This window comes from Balaenoptera physalus, assembly GCF_965194825.1.
Source record: "Balaenoptera physalus genome assembly, chromosome: 13".
NCBI classification, from domain to species: Eukaryota; Metazoa; Chordata; class Mammalia; order Artiodactyla; family Balaenopteridae; genus Balaenoptera; species Balaenoptera physalus.
This window is the reverse complement of record NC_138892.1, coordinates 107030410-107051753: the sequence shown is the minus strand read 5'-3', so window position 1 is coordinate 107051753 and position 21344 is coordinate 107030410. Positions and strand designations below refer to the sequence as shown.

The 21344-nt window shown below is 58.1% G+C and overlaps 1 protein-coding gene across 1 annotated transcript in view; it reads left to right on the top strand.

Annotated features, from left to right (window-relative positions):
• Positions 1 to 6475: 6475 nt before the first annotated feature.
• Positions 6476 to 21344, top strand: part of CACNA2D4 (calcium voltage-gated channel auxiliary subunit alpha2delta 4) — an 81173-nt gene continuing 66304 nt past the window's right edge. The window contains 12 exon segments of the mRNA XM_082422103.1: positions 6476 to 6871; positions 8161 to 8277; positions 11226 to 11285; positions 11909 to 12071; positions 12283 to 12414; positions 16305 to 16365; positions 16975 to 17125; positions 17903 to 17977; positions 18242 to 18331; positions 18407 to 18520; positions 18858 to 18936; positions 20312 to 20445. Of these exon segments, the coding sequence (XP_082278229.1) occupies positions 6494 to 6871; positions 8161 to 8277; positions 11226 to 11285; positions 11909 to 12071; positions 12283 to 12414; positions 16305 to 16365; positions 16975 to 17125; positions 17903 to 17977; positions 18242 to 18331; positions 18407 to 18520; positions 18858 to 18936; positions 20312 to 20445 (1554 nt within the window). The 5' untranslated portion in view covers positions 6476 to 6493.

Here is a 21344-nt window from a genome sequence, read left to right as displayed (position 1 = left end):
GGATACTCTTCCCCTCATAGCCCTTAAGAATAGAGCCGCATGTAAGTTCCCTCCTCCCTGGCATGAGTGATATGCCTTCCTGGCCGACAGGTGAGGGGTGAGCCCTGAGGTCTGAGGGCCAGAGGGCTCTCTGAGGTTGGTAATGCCCTTAGCTCTTGCTCTGGCCCCACCCTTCATTTTATTCCTGCTAAGAAATCCCTCCTCTGAAGGATTCAGCTCTGAAGTCCTCTGCCCTCCCCACTGTACCCCACAGCCCCTGGGGTTTCACAAGATGCTGCAGCGAGAGGGGCCCAGTAGCTGGAATGGGCCACAGTCGGCAACACATACACAGCAAGATATATTTTAGAGACACTGGAAAGGCGTATTTCTCTGCACAGCTGCACCTCGTGCTTTACCCACCACCCTAGTTTCTTTGCAGGAATTCTGAGGGCTTCCCAGCAGGCTGGGTAGACCCAGGCCACCACCATGCCTATAAAATGAGCCATGTGACATTGACAGAGATTTCTAGCAGCTCCCAGGCTTAGACTGTTAGAGTTGGTCATGGCCGCGGTCAGCAGGTGCTAGAACAGGGAGGGGCCATTCCGGGGGTCACAGCTCCCGTCATGTGGGGATGGTCACCCACAGTAGAGACAGAACACAGATACAGAAGTGGAGAGGAAAGTGAGGATTTATTTAAAATGGAAGAGTCCGGAGAAGGGATAAATTAGGAGTTTGAGATTAACAGGTACCCACTACTAGATATAAAATAGATAAACAACAAGGACCTACTGTATAGCACAGGGAACTATATTCAATACCTTGGAATAACCCATCATGGAAAAGAATCTGAAAAATATATATATGTATATCTATAACTGAATCACCTTGCTGTACACCAGAAACATTGTAAATCAACTCTACTTCATTTTTTTAATTTAAAAAATTTAAAATTTTTAAATTAAAAAAATAAAATGAAAGAGTCACTCCATATCACAAATTTTAAGAAGTTGATGAATACCACAAAAATCACAAAGCCTAGAAAAATTACACATTCTTTTTATTTATTAATTGACCAACATGCCTCTATGGTGATTTTCCTAATCTTGGTATGATTCATAATGAAAGATACGCAGAATCCATCTGAAATTCAGCATTCCTGGCAACAATTCAAGTGCCTGTAGAAATCGCTGCCCTGCCGGGCTGAGCCTGGGAACAGACCCCCACCCACAGCGCTGACGCCCCGCTGGGGACACACAGGAGTTCGTCATGGGAACACTTGCTTCTCCAGGCATTCCCCTGCGTCGGTGGCAGCCCTGCGTGCCGTTTTGCTGGAACCAGCAGGTTTTGTCAGGACAAGATACACCAGGAAGCCCTCTGACCTGGGGAAGGCGTGGACTGTGGCCTCACGTGGTGCTATCACCAGTTTGGACCCACAGACATAAGAATTTTGATCAAATTCTGTCACGTGTAATCCCCGTCGGAAGAGGAGACAGCTCATGGCATGTTTATGATTATGGCCATATTCAACATCAACCCCTTCCTAACAGGAGAGCCAGGCCCTGATGAGAACCAGGCCCTCTGCTGGCAGCTTCCGTCTTTGGAAGAATCTTCCGTGGACCGGCTGTGGCCTTTTTTCCGTCCCCTCCTGCGCGCTGCCGGAGGGGCACTGCGGGGCGGTCACGCGGCAGCTGGGTGTCCTGTCACGAGGCCAGCAGCCCCGCAGGCAGGCAGGGAGTGTCCCTGGAGCCGCCCTGCCCTGGATGGCTGCACACAACGGTCTAGGTGGCTACACAAGCCAAACCGTTTCCCCATTGGCTTCCTCTTAGCTGGACCCCCAAGGCCCAGGGCCCCTCCGGCACCACCCGGCAGAAGGGACGTCGGTCCTAGGAGAAGCTGAAATGCAGACGGACGGAGGCCTTGAGCAGCAGGGCTTGCACTGTCTTCCTTTCACGTGCATTAGGTGCTCATTCCATACAAGGGCTGGGGGCAGGGGAGGGGCCTGGAGCTTCCCGGAAAATGGGTCCCCAGATTAGAACCGGGGCAGGTGAGACATGGGGGAGGGGAGGCCACAGGCTGTGGACGTTACCTCTGACCTGGCCGAAGTCAGCGGCCTGGACACAGGAGCCAGCACAGGGCCCCCTCTGTCCCCTAGCCTCCCCGAGCCAACAGGGGTGCTGACACTGACCCCCAGGATCGTCTGAGGCTTAAGGAGAGCGTTTGTCGCAGCTCCTGGTAAGTCAGAGCGCTGGACACGCATCCAGGGCCAGTGTCACTGCGGAAGGGCGCTCTCCGGGGACGGCTCTGCCTCTTTAACGCAGGAGGCTGTGCTCTGACCCTCGTGGGGTGACCAGCCCTGCCTTCTGCAACCCGGGTAATCCCGCCGAAGTCGCCGCCGCCCTCCTCCTGCTGTCAGGCGGGGATTAGCGAGGAGGCCGGGGGATTAACCAGTTCATTCCGTCGCACCTTCTCCCACCAGCCGCTCTCCTGGAAGCCAGCTGCTCGGGTCGGGCGGCCCCTCCGCAGGGCAGAGAAGGGACCCCCACACACGCACACCGGGCATCGCAGCCAGGACCCGACTGCAGGCTGCGGAACCCCAGGCTCGCCCCAACCCGGAAGGCAGAAGGCTCGGGGCCGTGCCAGGGATCTGGGCAGACAGAGCTCGGGGTCGGAGGCTGCTCCGTCCTCTCCCCGGCCTGACCGCAGCAGGGGCACCTTGCCCGGACCCCCCAGGGTCCACCCAGATCCCAGCTCCACCCGCGGCAGGATGCCCTCGCACCAGCGGCCAGAGGCCTGGGCCTCCCTGCGGAAGACGGTGGTCACCCTGTGCCTGCTGTGCAGCACATCCCTGTCCCCCGCGCGGGGGCAGGCCAGGATTCCTCTGGAAACGTAAGCCTCAAGAGCACTCGCACCCATAAGCCCTTCCCGCCCTCCCCTCCGCAGCCGACCTCAATCCTCGCCTCCCCCAGCCTCCAGCCTCTCCCAGGGCTCGGCTGCCCGCTCCCCCTGTCTGGCTGTGAAGACCTTTTCTTCTCTTCCCCAAATCTCTGCGCTATGGGGCCCTACCCTCAGCCCCTGCCCAGACACCTGACCGTCCTAGGAGAGCTGAACACAGGGGCCCACACTCCTCCTGGGATGGCAGGCAGTGTCCCCAGCACCTGAGGGCGAGGCTCCTTCCAGGGAGATCACACGATGAGGCAGCTGGGGTGGGAGCTGAGGTGCTGGACGTGACCATCTCGGCCCCACAAGGATTCGTTAGGAAACATTCTGAGAGGGTAAAGCGGTCCTAAACCGACCAACAGCTCGCGCAGCCAGGAGCCGGGTGGATGTGCACGGCGGGGGCCGGGGGGTGTCTCCACTCCCTTTCTACACCTGCCTGCCTCCCTCCAGGCCCCAGTCCTACATCGTGTCACTAAGACCAGCTCCAGGGAAGCTCTCGGTCGTTCACACTTTGGTATAATTTAACTTAATGTGCGACTCTCCGGGGGTGTCTGGTCTTTAGTCCTTAGTTCTGGCGGTTCCGTTAAAGACAGTTCCAATCCGTGTGGAAGCAGAACATTCTGGACTAAAGGGGCTACCTGCTCATCACACCTGAGCCCAGGAGGACAGTCAAGCTATCGCCAGCCTCGTGTCTCACAGAGGGGGGCCTGCAGCCCCACGAACGCCTGGGGTTTGTGTGGAGCTGAGCTGAGCGCGGGGTTTGAGCGGCTCTGTCCCCATCGAGGGGTCCCACCTCCAGTCGTTACAGGCCTGGTGCTGCCAGGTCTCCACAGAAGACCCTCCAGTCCGCACAGTGAGGTGGGGAACCGTCTCCTGACTCTGCAGTAGAGGAAACGAGCTCAGGGAGGTTAGACGGCCACCCCACGCTCACGCAGCCAGCAAATGGCAGGGCCAGACTTGAACTCGAGTCGGCCTGGCTGGGACCTCACCTCCACACCCACTGCCAGCCTGAACTCTTCATCGTGGAGGGAGGTATTGAGAATAACCTTCATCCCCGGAGCACAGCCCAGCTAATAGCACAGGCAAGCTCCAGGGACAGGCTGAGCGCCGGCTAGAGATGGCCAGAGCCCAGGCCTGCGCAGAGGGGACCAGCCACACCGGGAGCCCGAGCATCCGCCGAGGGGAGGGCCCACAGCCACGCCCGTGTCTGCACGCGCCCACCACCCTGGAGCCAGACCTCCCCCGGGCTCCTGAGCCCTGCCCCCCAGTGAATCCTTCCCAATCTTTCCCCCCGCAGAGACCGGCATCTCCCCCACGCCTTCCCCTCCCACTCAGCGCTCAGCCTCCTCTGCCTGCCCGGCTTCTGCCGCCTCCCAAATCTGTCCCCACCAGGATCCCCAAAGATCTCCCCGCCCAACCCAGTACACACGCCTGGCTTCACCTCCTGGCCTGCTCTGGACACTCGGCTCTCCCTTCTTGAGTCTCAATGCTCTCCCGGGTCTGCTCGGGCGCCCATGTTAACCTTTGTCTTCCTCTAACGCCCCTTCCCCCCACACCCCCATCTGCCCCGGGAGTGCTGCTGCTCCCCCGGGTCTGTCGTCCACTCACAGACCTTCTCGGCCAACACCCCCCCCCCTTGTGAGCCCGTCTGCCTCCGAATCCCAGCTCCCACCCACCAACCAGTAACCCTCAGCCCTGATTCCACCTGCTAGACCCACAAACCATTGCCACAGGCTGCTCTTCCTGAACATCACTCGAGCTTTTAAATTCAGGTTTGTGTCTTTCCAGATACAATACGAGGGACTTACCTGGCGGTCCAGTGGTTAAGACTTCACCTTCCAGGGCAGGGGGTGTGGGTTCGATCCCTGGTCAGGGAGCTAAGCTTCCACATGCCTCGCAGCCAAAAAACTGAAACATAAAACAAAAGCAATATTGTAACAAGTTCAATAAAGACTTTAAAAATGGTCCACATCCCCCCCCCCAAAAAAAAAGATGCAATGTGTTGGGTGCCTTCTGGAGCTGGGCATTTCACAGCTGCCCAACGGCACCCAGTAGCCCTGCCGCAGGGACCTCACCTCCTGCCTCTCCCAAGCTGCACGCATCACCTTCTGCCCTCCCCAACTTGTTCCCCCATCGTCCTGATAGTCTTAATTTTATTCAGTTATACCACCATCGGCTCAACCACACAAGCTGGAGACCAGGAAGTCATTTTGCTACCGAGTCCAAGCTCGTACAGCTCGCCACACAACAGGCCAATCAATCGAGAGACAAGTCGTTGGGGCAAAGAAATAGTGACTCTATTTGGAAAGCCAGCAGACCGAGAGGGTGGTGGACCAGTGTCCCAAAGCACCATCTCACCCGGGTTAGAATTCAGGCTTCTTTTATGCTAAAAGGGGAGGCAGTGTTTGGTTGTTGCCAACTTCTTGGTGCCGGAATCCTTTGTTCTTACAGCTGCCCACATAGGTCAGGTCATGCTGTTCCTATAAACCTCCAACAAGGAAATTCCCTGGTGGTCCAGTGGTTAGGACTTGGTGCTTTCACTGCTGTGGCCTGGGTTCAACCCCCTGGTGGAGGAACTAAGATCCCCCCCAAGCGGTGCCTCTCAGCCAAAAAGAGAAAAAAAGAAAAACCTCCAACAAGGCAAATGTTACTCTCTCTTCTGCAACTTTTTATCTCTATATGCATGAAAAGTGTTACACCTTTAAAGGTCAGAGTCTTGAGAATGGGCTGTCCTGTATATTTCAGGCTGTAGGCAACATTCTCAACTTGTAGCAAAAGCAATAGAATACAACGGTTAAAATAAAAGAAACAGATCCACTGTGGAGTCAGGTTTGTTCATCCCTGTTCCAGTTTTTGACCCCTCCAAGCTCCTCTATCCTCTCCACCTAGAGTTCTCTGCCAAGTCTCTCTGATGGGGGAGACTCTCCCAGACTTCAACACTGAGTCAGAGCCCACCTCTGCCAGGAAGCCTTCCCTCACCACCACCCCCCCTCCCCCAGCTTCGACGGCGCCTCTTCAAACGTGGATGGCGCCCTCCGTACATGGAGGGGTGTCGCTCTAACTAACGGTTCCGCAAAGGCGAGGACTGGGCAGGGCTCATGCCCGTGCACGATGCCCAGCACATAGTAGGGCCTCGGTAATCGTCGGTTGAGTGACAGAACGAGTGCTGACCTTGGCGTGATCACGTGCGGAAACTGCTTTTGCTCCATCTGGAGAGGCTCAGGCACAGCCCCGCGTGGCCTCCCCCCCAACCAAGGGCGGGATCTCGGGGCACTTGTGGGGGCGGGTCTCCCCGTGAGGCTGCCTCGTCCTCCCTGCCCGCCGGCCCCGGCCTCTCAGACTCGGCTCAGAGTCTCGGCCTCCCTGCCTCACGCTGCCTGCGCAGGGCAACTGGGGGACGACTGGCCGAGGAGCTGCGGCTGTGTGAGCCCTCGGGGTCCCCCACCCTGCCTGGCCAACCCCGACCTCGTCCCTTCTTCTCCAGCCCTCGGGGGGCGGGGGGTAGGCTTGGCTCCGGGCGGTCAGCCCCTGCCCCCCAGCCCGGGGTGTTGGGATCACAGTGTAGCCGCCAAGCCTGATGGGGCCTCTGGGGCCCTGCCCTGGCCGGGAGGGACCACAGCTGCTGGTGTGTTTTCCTGGGTGTACGTCAGTGTGTGTGGTTGCGTGTGGGCCTGTGCGTGTGTGCATCTGGGTATATGTGTGTTATGTGTGTCTCTGCATGTTTGTGCGGGCTTGTACATGTGCATCGGTGGGTGTCTCTGCACGTAGACACTTGCCTCCTGTGTGCGTGCGTGTCTGTCTGCATCTCTGCACGTGTCTCCTCGTGTGTGCTCATGCGCGAGTGCACACACCCGTACTCCCACCGTCCTGCAGAGTGAAGCTGTGGGCAGACACCTTCGGCGGGGACCTGTATGACACTGTCACCAAGTACTCGGGCTCCCTCCTGCTGCAGAAGGTCAGTGACCGCCCCGCCTCACCCTGGGGCTCCCAGGGCAGCTGGGCGTTAAGCCGTCCTGGTGGAGAAGCAGGATGTCTGAGTGTGAGGGCTCTTGGGGGCCATCTAATCCAATCCCCATTTCAGATAGGGAAACTGAGGCCCAGGGAAGGGAATGATTTGCCCAAGACACAGAGCAAGTCGGGGGGGCAGTACGGTCGGGTGGCCAAGAGCGTAGTGTCAGCTCAGGGGCCCGGGAAGCCCGGGCCTAGACGGGATCGGGGGAAGAGATGGCGGGGTGAGGAACAAAGGGGAGAAGGAGCAGGGGCCGGCGGGCCGGACACAGGCCTGCTGCCTGGGGGCGGAGAGAGCTCGGCACGAAGACCCTCGGACGGGGAGCCGCCCACCCAGCGCTCAACCTGCCGCCACGTCTCCGGGCACTGGAGAGCCACCGGGGCCCGGCGAGTCCCGTCCGGCCCTGCCTGGCCCCTGGGCAGGAGCTGAGCTGCCTGTGCACGGGCTGACAGCCGGCTTCTCACTCGGCTCCCACGAGCCCCCGTCCCGCTGGTATCCCGACTCCCAGGCCAGTGCTGAGGACGGCGCTGCCGTCCTGCTGCGAGCCGCTGAGAATCCATATTCACCATCTAATCCCCACTGCAGCTTCAGCACCATTTTCTAAGTGCTGCGGAAAGGGGAGCCTCCGGCTTTGATGGCCGTGCTTGTCCCCTCCCCCAGGCTGGGGGCCGCTGTCCTGACCGCAGGGCCGCAGCAGCAATGCCGGGTCCCCTCGCCACCCCACACCTGCTCCCCCCACCCTGTGGCCGTTCTGGGTAAAAGCCTTGCACGTGATGCATCTTACAGTCTGGGGAACTGAGTAACTCGTGCCCAGGTGGCACTCAGGACACACGGTGAGGGAGTGCCTCCCGGGGGCCCAGATGGCGACTCAGCGGCCCTCTTAATGCCCCCAGGCCCACTGGCCGAGAGTCAGGCAGCACCCACCCCTGCAGCGCATGGGGGGCACAGACACCACTAGCCCCACAGCCCCGGAGAGCAGCCCCTGCGCTGGCTGTGTGACCTCGGTCGAGTTCACGACCTCTCTGGGCCTCAGCCTCCCTCTGAAGGATGTGAATCAGAGGACATCTGATAAGCGGCGTCTCTTGTCGGTTGTTGGGGGAGGTTTTACGAGGATGGAGGGCCGTCCTGGCCCCAGTGTGAGTGCACCAGTGGGGAGGGCGGAGGTCGCCGGCAGCCGGGGGTGGACGTCCGGGTACAAGACGACAGGCGTGTGTCTCTCCACGTCCCCTGAACAGAAATACAAGGACGTGGAGCCCAGTCTGAAGATCAAGGAGGTGGATGGCTTGGAGCTGGTGAGGAAGTTCTCGGAGGACATGGAGACCATGCTCCGCAGGAAAGTGGCGGCCATCCAGGTGCTCAGGCCTGCGGGCTGGGGATCTGCCCGCCCCGGACACGGAACCCCCTCCCTGAGCCCCCCTACACCACCTTCTCCTGCCTTGTAGCCCGTGAGCCACAAGACCCTTGTAAAGGAGGGGGTGGGGGGCAAGGGAAGAGAGGGGAGGGCCGGGCGGGCACCCTGCCTTAGGGAACAGCGTCCAGGGCTGGAGGGTCAACCCACGGTGTTAAGAACGACCCTGCGTCGGGACCTCCGGTTCAATGATGGGACAGAGCAGAGTGAGGGCGTAGGAGTCACGGGCTGAGTGAATGGTGGGGGCCGTGGAGGGTGGGAGCGTAGCGGGGTGAGAGCGGGTGACGTGAACTCCCTCTCTCCTCCCCTTCCCTCCTCTCCTCCAACTCCCCCTCCCTCCTCTCCTCCTCCTCCCCCAGCCTCTCCCCTCCTGCCACACAGACCCCCCTTCGTGGCACCCAAGTGCTGCCCTGATGGGGGCCCAGGGACCAGGTGTTTCGTCACTGCACAGCCGCCTGGCTTGGCCTGGTAGAAACGGAACGTGTCACTTCTCTGGCATGAAGTGCTTCCCTGACCCCTGTGGGGACCTGGCTGGTGTAAACCAGCAGGTGCCGTGTGCCAGGAATTGGCCACTCCAGACCAGCGTTATCCCCGAAGGAACTCCTCTTGGGGGTCCAGGAGAACAAGGAGGGAGGAGAGAGGTCCAGGCTGGTGGACCCGCAGGGGAGGCCGAGGCTGCACAGGGGATGGGCGAGGGTGGCCATGGTGGGGGGACAGGCTGCAGGCCCACCAGTGTCCACCCATCTCCCCGCCTCCCCGCAGGCTGCCGGGGCCCCCTTTCCCACCTGTGACGATTTGCAGCCTCTTCTCTGCAGGCTTAGGGCAGGGGCTCTTGGTGTCAGGAAGCAATGAGGGATTCCCGGGGACCGCCCACAGCAGGGGAGGCTGACCCCCCGAGAAGCCACACAGCAGTAACACCCGCCTCCTTCAGTCGGCTGGTCTGGGCGGAGTGCAGACACCGGGGCACAGGGATGCCCCTCTTTAGGTGCCGGCCCTCCTGGCGCCAGAGTACACGAGGTCCTGAGACACCTCCAGAGCCCAGGGCGCTGGGCTCCGGGGGCTCCAGGGGCACCGCGTCCTTCCCACGGCCTCAACATGGAAAACCAACCCAGGGGGCACTTGCTCTGTGGACCTTCTCCAAGCTTGAGGCCCTGCTCCCTGCTGGGGGTGCCCCCAGGGCCACAGCCACGGACCCTCCTATGAGGGTGCCCGTGGGGAAATTGCCTGCAGAGCGGCACTAAAATAATCTTTGCCGCATGGAATTTCTTCATCACATCTTGGCATTGGGGGTCGGGAGTAGGGAAGCAAGGAGGGCCCTCCCTCCTTGTTGGGGATAACGCTGGTTCTGCCCAGTTTACAGGAGTATAAATAGAGACCCAGAGGGCAGCAGCTCCCCCTGGCATAGCCAGGATAGGAGCTCCAGTCTCCTTTCCCCCACCCCCAGGTTTACTGAGGTATAATTGACAATCAAAAGTTGTGTATACTAAGATGTACAACCTGATGACCCGATATACATATCCATTGTGAAATAGTCACCCCAACCAAGCCAAACACCTTATCCATCACTCACAAATGGTAATTGTATGAAGCATACAATGCATTAAGGATAAACGGTATTTTCCTCCCTCCCTTCCTTCTTCCCTCCCGCCCCACCCCTTTCTTTCTTTTTGTATTCGAGGCGACAACACCCAAGAACTACCCTCTTAGCAAAGGTCAAGCACACCCTACAATATTGTCACCTAAGCCACCTTGCTGTACATCAGTTCTCCACAATTCACTCATCTTGCACAACTGAAACTCTGTACCCCTTGACCAGCACCCATTTCACCCTCCCTCAGACCCTGGCAACCACCATTCTACCCTCTGTTTCTAGGAGTTTGACTAGTTTAGATCCACACATAAGTAACTTTATGCAATATTTGCCTTTCTGCATCCAGCTGATTTCACTTGGCCTGATGTCTTCCAGGTTCATCCAGGTTGTCACAAATGGAGGAATTTCCATTTGGAAATAGCCCAAATGTCCACCAACTGATGAATAGATAAACAAAATGTGGGATATCCATAAAATGGAATATTATTCAGAAATAAAAAGAAATGAATACATGTTAAGCATGTCTGATACATGTTAAAATATGGATGAACCTTGAAAACATTGTGCCAAGTGAAAGACTCCAGATACAAAAGGTCAAATATTGGCTGATTCCACCTTTTGGCTGCTGAATATGTACAGACTGAATACAGAGAGAGAGACAGATACACATACACACATTTTAATAGACTATTTTTTAAAGCAGTTTCAGGTTGACAGCAAAGTTGTGAAGAAAGTACAGAGAGTTCCCATTTACCCCCCGCCTCCACAAACACAGCCTCCCCAAAACTATCCACACGCCCACCAGAAGGTGTGTTTGTACAATTAACAAACCTACACTGACACGTCATTGTCACCCAGAGTCCGCAGTCTGCATGAGGGTTCACTCTTGGTGGTGTACGTTCCGGGGGTTTGGACAAATGTATAACGACGTGTCTCCATCATCAGAGATCATACAGAGTAGTTTCACTGCCCTAAGACATCCTGTTTGCCGGCTACTCATCCTTCCCTCCCCACAAACCCCTGGCAACCACTGACCTCTGTGCTGTGTCCCTAGCCTCACCTTCCCCGCAAAGTCGTGTGGCGGGAAGGACTCAGTGTGTCACCTTTCAGCCTGGCTTCCTGTCCCTGTGACGTGCACCTGCCTTCGGGCTACTGTGACTAGTGCCGCTGTGCGCATTCGTGCGCAGGTACTGGTCTGAGAGTCTGTGCCCAGTTCTCGCGGGTGGACCCCGGGAGTGGACCTTACGGGGCCTCTGGCCTCCTTCCCCCGCTGACTCTCCCCTTCCTGTCCCCGCCCGCAGAATCTGGTCGAGGCTGCTGAGGAGGCCGACCTGAATCACGAATTCAACGAGTCCCTGGTGGTGAGTCCTCCGCTCCCACAGCCCTGGGAGGTACGGTGACTAATGTCCCAACGCCCCGGGGCTGGGGCCACCTGAGGATGGGACATGGGGTGGGAATTGCGCAGGCCCGGCTCTGTCTTTCAGTGTGCACAGGTTTGTACGAAGCTGTAGAGGTTTGATTCTGAACCACCGTGAGTATTTGAGGAGACATTTATGGCTGGCCGGAGGCCAGGCTGCAGGCCTTCCCTTCAGAGGGAACCCCCCCTGCAGGGACCCCCATTTTGGTCCCCCAGGAGCCCTCCCCCTCCTGCAAGATCTCGGGGTGCTGGCCAGGCTGCCTCCGTCTGTCCCCCTCTCCCTGAATCTGTGTCCGCCTGTCAGTCTCCAACGCTGGCTGCGTCCACACACGCCAAAGTGGGGACTGAAGCCGTAATCGAGACAGTTTACACCAAAACCCAGAAGAATCGACCATCCAATCCAATGTCTGGAGAGATGTTTGCCCCGAATCAGTGATCGTGGCCAGAATCCTCCGCCAGCATGGACACGGCGGTCAGTCTGTCCGATATCCATCACGTGTGACGCTCTCTCTCTCCCCTTCCCCTCCCTGGGCCCTCTGCCCTCCCGTCTCCTCGGTGTCACCCTAGTTTGACTATTACAACTCCGTCCTCATCAATGAGAAGGACGCAAGCGGCGCCTATGTGGAGCTGGGGGCCGAGTTCATCCTGGAGGCCAACGCGCACTTCAGCGGCCTGCTGGTGAACACGTCTCTGAGCAGCGTGCAGCTGCCCACCAATGTCTACAACAAAGGTGCCCGCCGGTCCCCAGCCCGCAGCCCCGCCCGGAGCAAACGGGGTGGGGGGGTCCCCGGGGAGGGGGAGTGCGGGTGTGGACAGCAGTCGTGGGTGGCGTCGCTGCAGGCTGTGTGCACACGAGTGTGTGTGCGCGTGTGCACGCGTGTTCAACGGGGGAAGACTGATCTCGTTTCCCCTGCACTTCCTCCCATAATCTTACCCTTCAGACCCGGATATTTTGAATGGAATCTACATGTCCGAAGCCTTGAACCCTGTCTTTGTGGAGAACTTCCAGAGAGACCCGACGCTGACCTGGCAGTACTTTGGCAGCTCGACAGGGTTCTTCCGCATCTACCCAGGTGAGGCCGCTGGGAGACATCTCCACGGTCCTCGGGGCTCCGCCTCTGGGAACAAGGCGACGGAGGCACTGGAGATGGACCCTGGTCCAGAAGCACCTCCAGCCCCACCTGCATCCCCTTCACAACCTGATAAGCACACTTTGCAGCTGATGAAGGAATGAACAAATGACGCCTCGGTAACCAGCCAATAAATGCCCACCTGGACTCTTGTCCTGTGAGAAGCACGTGGGAGGTGGAAGGGAGGGCAAAACAAGTCCGATCTTCAGAAGGCTGCATCCTCACTGGAGAAGGGGGGCAAAGTCACTCATTCAGCAGCAGGGAAGGACGTGTCACAGGCTAGCGGCCAACCCAGCAGGCAGTGGGGAAATCTCCCTTGTCTACCAGCGAACAGAAAACAGAAGTCCCTTCCACGGGGCCTCCAAGAGCTCTGCCTTCTTTTATTTCTCATTTAAAATAATTCACCACCACAGCTCATGCCCACTCTTCTTATTTTAGGCCCCTGTCCAGAAAGCCTTAATATTGCCCTGTTTTCTGAGATAGGAACCGGAAGGTGTTACTGGCCAGGGTTCTTGGCCTTCCCCAGTCAATAGAAATTGATAAGAGGCCAGACAAGAACTTCAGGCAAGGCTTTACTGGGGCCCCTGCTGCGGCAGGGAGAGTGAGAACAAACAACACGTTCCCTTGCTCGCTCCCTGGGGGGTATAGTGGCGGGGCGAGCCGGTTCCTTATATGCGGTGAGGGTAGGGGTGTGTCCAGGGGTCGGGCTGGAGCGGTGGCTTAGGTGGTCTGCCCGCCCCTTTCTGGTGTTGAGTGCAGGGGGCATGCCCAGTACCCTGCTTTTGCTCCTGGCCCTTCAGAAGTGGCAGTTGGGTTTTTTTGGTCTTTTTGTATCGTGTTGTCCATAATTTGCCCCAGCTCTGCAGGCACGCAGGTATTTTTAGTCCCTCATAGTTTCTTTGTATTCTGTTGCTGGAGGAGATGTCTGTCCAGGTGCAAGCACTGCAGCAATGGGTCCCAGGTGCCAGGTCCCAGCCTGTCTCAAAGGGTCCTGAGGACAGCCATGTGTGTCCCCTGGGCCTCTCTTAGGAGGAGTAGGAAGTGACCTCAGGGCTCACCGGTTCCCTCAGTGGTACCTCTTGTCTCTGCCCAAATCCACAACAAGCCATTAGGTTATTTTTCTGTTCTCTGGAGTCTTGATGAACAAGTTCATCCCTCTTCCATGGAAAGCCCTTCAAATGCTTGAAGACAAGGCCCATGTCCCTCAAGCCTTCCCCAGGGTGGAAATCCCGCCACCTCAGGGCTTCCAGAGCCGTCAGCTTGTGTGCAAACACAAAACTTGCTCAACAACAGGTTGTCACTGTTGTTGCTGAGTTGCAGGAGTTCTCTATACATTCTGGATGTTTCCTCCCATTTTATGGGTTCCCTTTGCACTCTGTTGACTGTCCTTTGATACACAGAAGTTATTGCCTGTGCTTTCTGGTGTCAGGGTAGTGTTTTAGTTATTGTTTGCTTCTAAATATTTTTGTATTCCCCTGTGATTTCTTCTTTGATCTTTCAGTTATTTAACAGTGTGCTTTTAAAATTTCCAAATACATAGGGATTTTATATTTATCTTTTTATTATAAATTCCTAGTTCGGTTGCTTTGCAGTCAGAGGACACAGTGTATGTGGTACTGATTATATGAAATTAGTTGGGATTTAGTTTAAGAGCCTAGTATGTCATCAAGTTTTGTAAATATTCTATGTGTGCTTGAGCAGAATATGTGTGCTTTAATTGTTGGATGAAAAATTCTGCTTACGTCATTAGATCAGGCTTGTTAATCGTATTGTTTAGATTTTCTATGTCTTTGCTGATTTTATGTCTGCTTGACCCTTATTAGCCCTTATGACACTTTTTATTTTAAGTCTGTTTTGTCTGGTATTCATAGAGTGATACTAGTATGCTCTCAGTTGGTATTTGCCAGATATATATATATATATTTTACATCCTTTTACTTCCAATCTTCTATGTCATTTTGTTTTAGCCGCATCTCTTGAAAATAGCTTATAGCTTTTTAATTTTTATGCAAACTGACAACCTCTTTTACCGTTTCGCAAGTTAAGCACATTTCCATGTATGATGTTGATATATTCGGACATGCTATTATCTTATTTTTTAAATTTTTACTCGTCCCTCTAGTTTTATGTTTCCTTTTTTCTTCTTTTTTGTCTTTTTTAATGATTTATCTTTTTTGATATATCTCCCCTACCCCCTTACTTCTCTTTTTTCTGTCAGTTTGGAACTTATTCCTCTTTTCCCATTCTTTTAGTAATTAGCCCTGCTATTTTATCAAGCATTTTTAACATGAGATATAACAATTAAAATAATATTTTCACCCTCCTTGCAGTCAAAAAAGACTTTAGAACTCTCCCACTTGCACCTCCGCCTCCCCACCCTGATTTATTTTCATCTAATGTTTCCCTGTTTTTATCCCTGCAAATTAGATACTCTCACTGTTATTTGATACAAACATCCCTTGTTTGTGTTCCCAGGCGCTCTCTCTAGATTCTGGGAAAGCAAGACCATAGAAATGAACATCACTCCCACAAGACTCATAGGCGAGCAAAGCTTTTTTGTCAAAAGGAGAGCTGGTGCACCCGGGAGAAGGAGGGCAAGGGCTCCAGCTCCCTGCGGACTTCTAGGGAAGGGGTTAAAGGCCGTGTCGGGGAGGGGTGCAGGGGCCTGATCAGCTCGTGCTCAATTCTCGGATTGGTTGGCATCAAAGTGAGGTTTCAAGCCTCATCCACCTGGTTTCAGCCAGTCTGGGGTCCGTGTGCCTGCGGTCAGCAGTTTTCATTGGTGGTCTCTGCCTCCTGCACAAACGACTTAGGAACATGCGCAGGCCTTTCTCTGTGTCTCTCAGGGAACTGGGGGTTCGGTGACTCTGCTAGGTGGGGGATTATCGCCCGCTTTGTCCTTTGCAAACCACGTGCTTACATCAGTGGAACAGAGACAGAGCTCATGTCCTACTCCTGTGGGTCTCCGTTCACCGAGCGCTTTGCTTCACGGGGCCTGCGGAGCTCTCTTGCTCGAGGCCACCCCTCGGTCCTTTCCCACAATGGCCACGCTCTCGTCTGCCGTCTCAGCAGCGGCCGTCGTCCTGGGAGGACGCACCCCATGGCTCCTGCCTCGGCGGCCTCTCACCCACAGGGGCCCGTTTCTAACGCACGTGGTGGCCTTGGCTTGCGAGGCCCGACTTGGGAAAGCTTCCCTCGGGAGAGCTGACCTCTGTGTCTGCTCGGGGCTGAGGGCACCCCACCCGGGACCACCAAAGCCCTCTTCTAAGGTTTTGGTTCAGAGCCAAGCACTTCCACCTCAGCTGCCCCTCTCCGTTGCTGTACCGGGAGTCCGTGCAGACCCGCCGGGCACTGGGAGGGCCTGACCTTGAGGAGCTTAGTCTCGTAGCCAGATCACCTCCCCCCGCAGCTAACAGGAAGGGCGTGGGCACCAGCAGCGGATCCTGCCTGGAGGCAGGTGGGCTGCAGCTCAGAGCCCTGGCTCGCAGCTCTGTCCACGCTCTGCTGGGCGGCAATGACGCTAAATACAAGTCACACCCCTGGGCCTCCCCGTCTAGTTTGATGGGAAGTTTAGCCTCACCGATGAGTCCCAGGAACCACATGGCTGGGCGGGGGGGGCGGGGTCCTACCTATGAAATGAACCCGACCCTGGATCGGGGCCGCTGGGAGGTGAGTGTCCCTCCAAGAGCCGGCCTCCTTCCGTGCTGCAGACTCAGTTCACAGGGGCTGACCTACTGCCCTGGGGGTCCTGGCCACGCGGGGTGTCAGCACCCAGCCAGAAGCGCTGGAGCAGCCTCTCCGAGCTAGCGAAAAAACCAGACTTTCTTTCCCAGGCATCAAATGGACGCCTGATGAGAGCGGAGTCATCACCTTCGACTGCCGGAACCGCGGCTGGTAAGCGTCCCCGGGCCGAGGCCTCTGGGGCCCGCATCTTTCTGTAGCCTCGGGTTTTGCCTCGTTCTCCTCCAGGGCCTGCCCCGAGCCCACCCCAGGGCCGCAGGTGTGTAGAACTAATCCAACACAGGAGAAGAAGGGTGTCCTTCTGCATCCCTCTCCCCCCACCCCGTCCCCCTACAGCTGCTCTGCTCCAGCCCTGACCACATCTGTCCTCCCCGCCCCAGACCTCCTCCCAGGGCTCTGAGCTGTCTTCGCACCAGCCCTCAGCCAGGCTCTCCCCTCCTTCCTCACCACCCCCCCGGCAGATCTGTAACCCAGTCTGAGGGGCCATCCAGCTCCCTCCCTTCCCACGGCCAGCACCCCGGGACCAGGGCTGGCCCGAAACAAAGAGGACAAGGGTCACCGTGACCACTTGACCATTCGATGGGCACAGTCCCAACCACTGCACCCGAACGGCTTCAGACGGAGTGGTTCCGGGCCTGAGAAACCCTGGGCGTTGACCTGAACTTTGAGCCAGAGTCTGAATGGAAATCAGGGAGACCCGGTCGGCGGCGGTTTTGGCTCTGGCTCTCCCACCGTCGGCCTGTCCCTTCCTTTCTGCTAAAGGTACATACAAGCCGCCACGTCCCCGAAGGACATCGTGATCCTGGTGGACACGAGCGGCAGCATGAAGGGGCTGCGGATGACCATCGCCAAGCACACGGTCTCCACCATCCTGGACACGCTGGGGGAAAACGACTTCGTGAACATCATCTCGGTAAACTCGCCTTCCCGTTCCAGAAGACCCGTCCTCTGCCTGCACCAGAATGACCTGTACTTACGGTCACCTGATGCTTCGTGCTGTGAAGGACCCTGTCCCCTGAAGCTGGGGCTCCCCACCCAAGACAGGCTTCCAGGGGTCCACAGTTTCTGAAATTACGTGGGAAACGCGTATGTCCATTTCTCGGAGTTGGTAGATTTACTCAGGTTCTCAGACGAGCCTGGGGTCCAGTCCAGATGCGGGGGTATCTGAGTAGATCCCTCACTCAGCCCCGCCCGTGTGCCCTTGCCTGGCGCCACCGAGGGACGAGCCTCCTCCAGCTGCAGGCTGGGTGATCCCAGGGTCCTACTTCCTTCCTCCCCAAATCCAGGCAGGTCCGGAGGAGGGGCCAGCAGCCCCTGGTCCTGCTACCACAGCAACTCTCCTGAGGGTCGCTCCACCTGCCCCCAAAAGGTGATGAAGTGGGGGGACAAACAGAAGGAAACGGGAGAGGAGAGTTAGGTAACTCCTGGTCTCCGTGAGCCCCAGGGATGGACGGACGGCACCCAGCTGGCCTCCTGGGAAGAAGCCAAGGGCCGGGATTTGAGGGAGAACGTTTAGAGTTAAGGCCCTACTGTTCCCTCCCCTCAGAGAAAATTGCCACAAACCTGGGGTCCCCCAAGATCATATTACACAGGGGCCCGGGTGACCCCACCCCTGGCCCGCCGTGAGTTGCGAGCTCCGTCATGGGGCCCTGACTTTCCAAACTGATCCTGTGTGTTCTGCCCTCTGCAGTACAACGACTACATCCACTACATCGAGCCTTGTTTTAAAGGGATCCTGGTCCAGGCGGATCGGGACAACCGAGAGGTGAGTGTACCTGGCGCTGGGCCAGCACCTCCATCCAGTGGTGAGGGTGGCCTTGCAGCCGGCCACTCACACCCTCTCGGCTTATCCTGGGGGCATGTGAGAAACATCCGCTGCAGGGGTCCAGCCGTGAAAGTAGGGGATGGGTCCTGCAATCTTGTTCTGCTGGGCAAATAGCTCTGCGCAGCCTCTGAAAGTACGACCAAAGGGGAAGGTTCCCTGGTCCACTGACCGGCTGACCCTCCCCTGTCCTCTTACCCGGGACAGCACTTCAAACAGCTGGTGGACAAGCTGATGGTCAAAGGCGTGGGGGCCGTGGGCCGAGCCCTCAGTGAGGCCTTCCAGATCCTGCAGCAGGTACGGCAGCTGGCGGAGCAGGGGCGCCGGGGCGGTGAGGGGAGACGGGGAGTCACGGCCACGTCTTCCCCGCAGTTCCAAGAGGCCGGGCAAGGAAGCCTGTGCAACCAGGCCATCATGCTGATCACCGACGGGGCCGTGGAGGAGTACGAGCCAGTGCTGGAGAAATACAACTGGCCGGGCCGCAAGGTTCCTCCCCGGGCGGGGGGCCGGGGGCCGGGGGCGCGCCTCCTTCTGCCGTGTCCACGCGCCCCACCCCGTGAGCCCCAGGACGATGTTCCCACGTCAGGGTGACCCCAGAGGCCCCGAGCGAGGGCACGGTAGAGACGGAAGACTGCCGGCTGTGAGCCCCGCCGGGCAAGCCTCCACGCCGGGCGGGCATCCCCGCGAGCCTGGGCCCCGGGCCCTTCCTGACGCAGAGGGGTGAAAGTGCAGAATCCAGAGACCCGGCCCCAGATTCAGACGCAGACACGGTCAGGCCCCTCGCGGCCGGGACCTGCTGAGTCCGCCGTGTCTCGTCCACCAGGTCCGGGTCTTCACTTACCTGATCGGGAAGGAAGTAAGTTTTGCCGACCGCTTGAAGTGGATCGCGTGCAACAACAAAGGTGGGTGACGCCACGTGAGGCAGGGCGTCCGGCGGCCTCAGCTGAGCGCAGGTGGGAGGGCATCCCCGGACCCCGCAGGTGCTGAGCCGGGCCTCCCACAAAGGCGCCCAGAGCAAAGGTGCCAGCATCCGCCCCCTTCCTGCTGAGACAAAGCAAGACCCACGTCGACGGCTCCCTGCGGGGCTCTCACCCCCATGACACCTCCCGCAGCACGCCTGGAGGTGGTGACTCCAGTTCGGCTGTCTCTTCAAATAAGCCTTATCCAAACCGCCACATGGAAAACCATGTAGACATGGGCCCGACCTTTCAATGTCAGTCGTCTCTGATGTCCAGCCTCCGTTCCTGCTGCTGCAGATGAAGCCCGTGTGCTCTGTTTCTGCTCCAGACAAAAGGCAGAGGCCGTCATTTTCTTTAGATTAATGTTTTGTGTGTGGCAGCCCTCGTCTGTCTCTGGCCAGAACCCAAGACCCAGGCCTCGAGGTGCCGACTCAGGCTCCTCAATCCCAGCAGGACGTCCGAGAACCTGCTGGGGGCTGCTGACTCTCCCGGCCCTAGGGGGTCGACGTGGTCAGGAAGGCCCGGTCCAGTTGGGGCGGCGCACCCATGAGCAGCCGTGACGGGACCATCTGCACCGCACTGAGGGGCAGAGGGGCACAGGCTGCCCAGGGTGCTGGGCGAGGGGAGAGCCCTCCCGCGTTTGGGGGGTCCGAGTGGGCCTTCTGAAGGACGGGGTTCTAAGGTGAGACAGAAAGAAGTTGTAGGAGTGAGTCAGATGCAGAGAGCGGGGAAGGGTGTTCTGGGCTGACGGAAGAGCATGGTCAAAGGGTCCGAGACAAGAGGCACCCTGGGAATGAAAGCTGTCCCATTCCCCAGAGCTGGCGACAGTGTCCTGTGGGAGGTGACAAGCGGTCACGTGATAAATCGTCACAGCCTTGTAAGGCATTTGCTCTTTTAAATACCGCCTCGGCTGCAGCCCCCTCCCCGTAACTGAGGGATGACAGCAGTCAGGGAAACGAGGAGGTGGGGCTCTCAGAAAACAGACCCGGGACAGAGCTGCCTGCAGGCACCCCTGAGGACAGCCCTGCGGGGAGTGAGGAGTGGCCTCGCGCCCTGAGTTGAGGCCCTGCTGCTCCTGGTACAGCGCTGGTGCTTGGGCTGGGGGGGACCTCAAGGTTCTCCCAAGTCCAGGCAGGGCCAGGCCTTCGTGTCCCCGCAGCACCACTGGCCTCCGGCTGCCCCGGGAGAGGGCAGCCTTGGGAAAAGTGGTGCTTAGCCGCCCAGGGCAGCTCCCAGCCAGGGGCCCGGCCGAGAGCCATCAGCGGCTGGGGGTGTGCAGGCCCTGCATCCACAGCCGTACGCCCCCTCCCCTCCACAGGCTACTACACGCAGATCTCCACGCTGGCGGATGCCCAGGAGAACGTGATGGAATACCTGCACGTGCTCAGCCGGCCCATGGTCATCAACCACGACCATGACATCACCTGGACGGAAGCCTACATGGACAGCAAGGTGGGGCCCCCAGGGAGTGAGCGGTGACTCCTGGGTTGGGAGTGGGGTGGGCAGAGCACTTCCTCGGGAGACACTGGGGGAGCGACATCTTGGCCTGGGAGCCCCGGGAGCAGAACCCCCCACCAGGGCCGCCCCCCGTGGACAGACCCGTCTGCCCCAGACTCATCCCTCCCTTTCCCCATCATCCTCACCTGCTCTGGGAAGAAAGGGGACCAACCAGTGGTTCAGGACACTACAGCTTAACCGGCGGCCTCCCTCGGGGCCAGAGTTTCCAACAAGACCTGCTGTAGTTCTCCCCCACGCAGGACCAGACATGGAAGGTAGACAGTCAGTTGAGATGTCGGGGAAGGGGACCTTCCTGACACTCCTCAAACCCAACACAGACGCAGACCCCTGCTCCAGCAGCGTCGTAGCAGGCTGGGATTAAGAGAGATCTGGAGATAGTGGCTTCGATAGGAGAGGAGTGTGTTTCCCCCTCACGTAAAAGAAGCCTAGAGGTGGATGATGAGCCCCCTGGCCGCTGCCCGCTGCCCCCTGCCCGCTGCCCGCTGCCCCCTGCCCGCCGCCCCCTGCCCGCTGCCCCCTGCCCGCTGCCCGCTGCCCCCTGCCCCCTGCCATCCCTGGGGTCCACGTAGTCCAAGCGGCTAGTGGGGCTCAGGACGACTGCGACCGAATTCTAGGCTTCAGGTGGAGGAAGGGAGGGGGGCACACCCCACCTTTAAGAGAAATGTCCAGGGAGTCTTACCTGACACTTAATCTGGCATCTCAGTGACCAGAACTTGTCCCCTGTTGACTCCTCGGCCTGTCCTCTTGCTGTCTGAGCCTTTGTTTCTGGGCTCATGCACAGATGGGCTGGTCCCATGGGTGCACCCTCATCCTTGGCATGGCCGAGACCAGAG